Here is a 2816-nt window from a genome sequence, read left to right on the forward strand (position 1 = left end):
CGGGGGCAACTAATACGTCATCAAAAAATTATCTTGGTCGTGCACTAATCTCGATGCAAAATCAATTTGGAAACTTCCAAAAGTAAAATTGAGACCATCCAAACTCTGATTTCAGCAAACTTACAATCAAAACGAACGTCTCGAAAATACGAACCCAAAGACTCACAAATTCGACTCAATCCGAGGCCAAATGAATCCAAATAAATGACTCGAAGCGCTATTGGAAGGTTCGATCCTTAATTTTGATTAACAAACAGTTTCTAAACATAATGTGCTTATAGCCAAATTGAGCAGCTCAATGAGACAAATCCAACAAGCCCAAGATCGCCGAATTTTGTCATCATTAAGAACTTTAAATATCTAACGAACGGTCCACGATCAAGGGATTCAATATCGGCCGTCCATCCAACCACTCCTCATTTACCCTTTATCTCTCACCTATTTACGGGCCATGCCACTCCATAAATCTATAAATATATCGCTCATTTCTCTTAAAAAATGGACCGAAGAAAGAAGAGAATAAGGAAGAAGAGAAGGAAGAGAAAGAAAAGCTCCTCCTCAACCACCGCCTAACGTCGTTGCTCCGCCGGACCACCAATTGAGGCCCTCACCTCCGCTGGACCACTACCTGACGTCATTGCTCCACCAGACCACCACTTAAAGCCCCGAGCTCCGCCGAACCACCATTTGAGCCTTCAGCTCCCCTGGACCGCCGCCTGACATCGTTGCTCCGCCAGACCACTACTTGAGGCCTTGAGCTTCGTCGGACCACCACTTGAGGCCCTGAGCTCTACCAGACCACTACTAGAGGCCCTCACCTCCACCATACCATTGCCTGACATCGTTACTCTGCCGGACCACTACTTGAGGTCCTCACCTCTTCCAGACCACTGTCTGACGTCGTTGCTCTATCAGACCACCACTTTAGGCCCTGAGCTATGTCGGACCACCACTTTAGGCCCTGAGCTATGTTGGACCACCACTTGAGGCCAAGACTTCCGTCGGGCCACCACCTGAGGCCCAGACTTCCGCAGGACCTCCACCTCAGGCCCGAACTTCCGCCGGACTACCACCTCAGGTCCGAACTTTCACCGGACCACCACCTGATGCCCAGACATCTTCCAGACCACCACCTGAGGCCCAAACTTCTGCCGGACCTCTCTCTCCTGCCAACAACGGTCTTTCAGACTATTGTCTCCTTTCGACTATGGTCCTTCTGACCTCCATCGCCTACTATGGTCCTTCAAACCTCCATGACCATACAACGGTCTTTCTGACCCCTATCTCCAACTAACTACGGTCCTTCCGACCTTTGTCGCCTACTATGTTCCTTCCGACTTCCATCATAAGACAACGGTCTTTCTAACCCCGGTCTCCTACCAACTACGATCTTTTGGACCTCTCTCTCTTTCCAACTACGGTCCTTCCGACCTCAATCACCTACTTTGGTCCCTCTGACCTCCATCACCAGACAACGGTCTTTTCGACCTCAATCCTATCGACTATGATTTTGCCGACCAAACAAATATGTCTATATTGTAACTCCCACCATGTAATGCGCTCTATATTATGTACATTTGTACTATCAAGCCAAGGCCTCCCAAGGAAGGGTGTCATTTGTAATCGACTGCAAGTACTAGTGGATTTATTCAAACTGGGCCAGACCCAAATGTTCACCCAAATGTTCAGATCATTAACAGGAATAGCATCTTGCCACTTTTCAAGAACTAAGTAGAGCAATTATCCTCCTAAATAATTATCGGATTAAAAGAAGAAACATGATTAGAAGATGAATCATTAACAATATTATCATTCCCATTGGCAATCAGATCAATAGCAATGTTATCATGATTAAGGACACTAAAAGTAGAAACATTGGTAATAGGATTCACTTCCGCTTCCTTAGCCAAATTAACCACACCCAAATGTTCACCTTCTTGCAAAACCAAGTTCAAAGAACCAGAATCATTCCCGACATCATTATGAGGCTTAGGAAAATCCTCCCTATCACCATTCACATTAGTTTTAGATGAAACTTTCTTTTTGTGAAGATTAGGATGTAAACGGAAACATTCATTAATCGTGTGGCCATGCATTTTACAATGAAAACAAAATATAGGTAGATTCTCAATCTCAATTTTTTGGAAGTAACCATTAACTTCCGACCTTAGCCAAATTTCATGAGGATACTTTTTCGTAACATCTAGTTCAACTAAAACACGTGCCACATAAGGTCTAGATAAAGAAGCCATAGCTTGATCAGTTTGTAGAGGTCTACAAAAAACTGATGCCATACCAAATAAAATGTAAGAGCTAAAGAAATGTAAACGAAGATTAGGAAAACCAATCCACACCGGGGCAATGGGAGATTCCTCCCTCACATCAAATTCTGGTGACCATTTAAGAAGCCTCATTTGACAACCTTGAATATAGTAAGAACGGCGAGAGAAAATACGGCTGTAATCTAAGTCATTTGACAATTGAATCGCAATATGCTTGGGATCCAGTAAACTGACGTTAAATGAACCAAAAAAATTCAGCGAGTAGAAAAATTTGTGAATAATGTCTAGATTAGGTCTACGCATAACAAATTTGCCAACTAAAGTAAATGAGAAAGGAGCTGCAAGTTGTGAAACAACAGAATCTTCAAACAAAAGAGCAGGACAACCCTTAAATGAAGCATACACAAATTTTACCCTATTAGCTGAGGAAGAGGAACCACCCAACAGAACATCTTTGAAAGATCTGGTGTTACCAGTCGGGACAGAAGGACCCGCTGGGCTAGATGATGTAGGAGACGTCATCGCCCCCCCCCC

At 44.0% G+C, this 2816-nt stretch overlaps 1 protein-coding gene across 1 annotated transcript; it reads right to left on the reverse strand.

Moving 5' to 3' along the window:
* Positions 1-1748: 1748 nt before the first annotated feature.
* On the reverse strand, positions 1749-2804 carry LOC110108388. Its single transcript, XM_020839015.1, has one exon. It carries the CDS (start codon positions 2802-2804, stop codon positions 1749-1751), a length of 1056 nt encoding a protein of 351 aa, XP_020694674.1.
* Between the last annotated feature and the right edge of the window lie 12 nt (positions 2805-2816).

The sequence above is a fragment of the Dendrobium catenatum genome, unplaced genomic scaffold (assembly GCF_001605985.2).
Source record: "Dendrobium catenatum unplaced genomic scaffold, ASM160598v2 fragScaff_scaffold_461, whole genome shotgun sequence".
Classification (NCBI taxonomy): Eukaryota; Viridiplantae; Streptophyta; class Magnoliopsida; order Asparagales; family Orchidaceae; genus Dendrobium; species Dendrobium catenatum.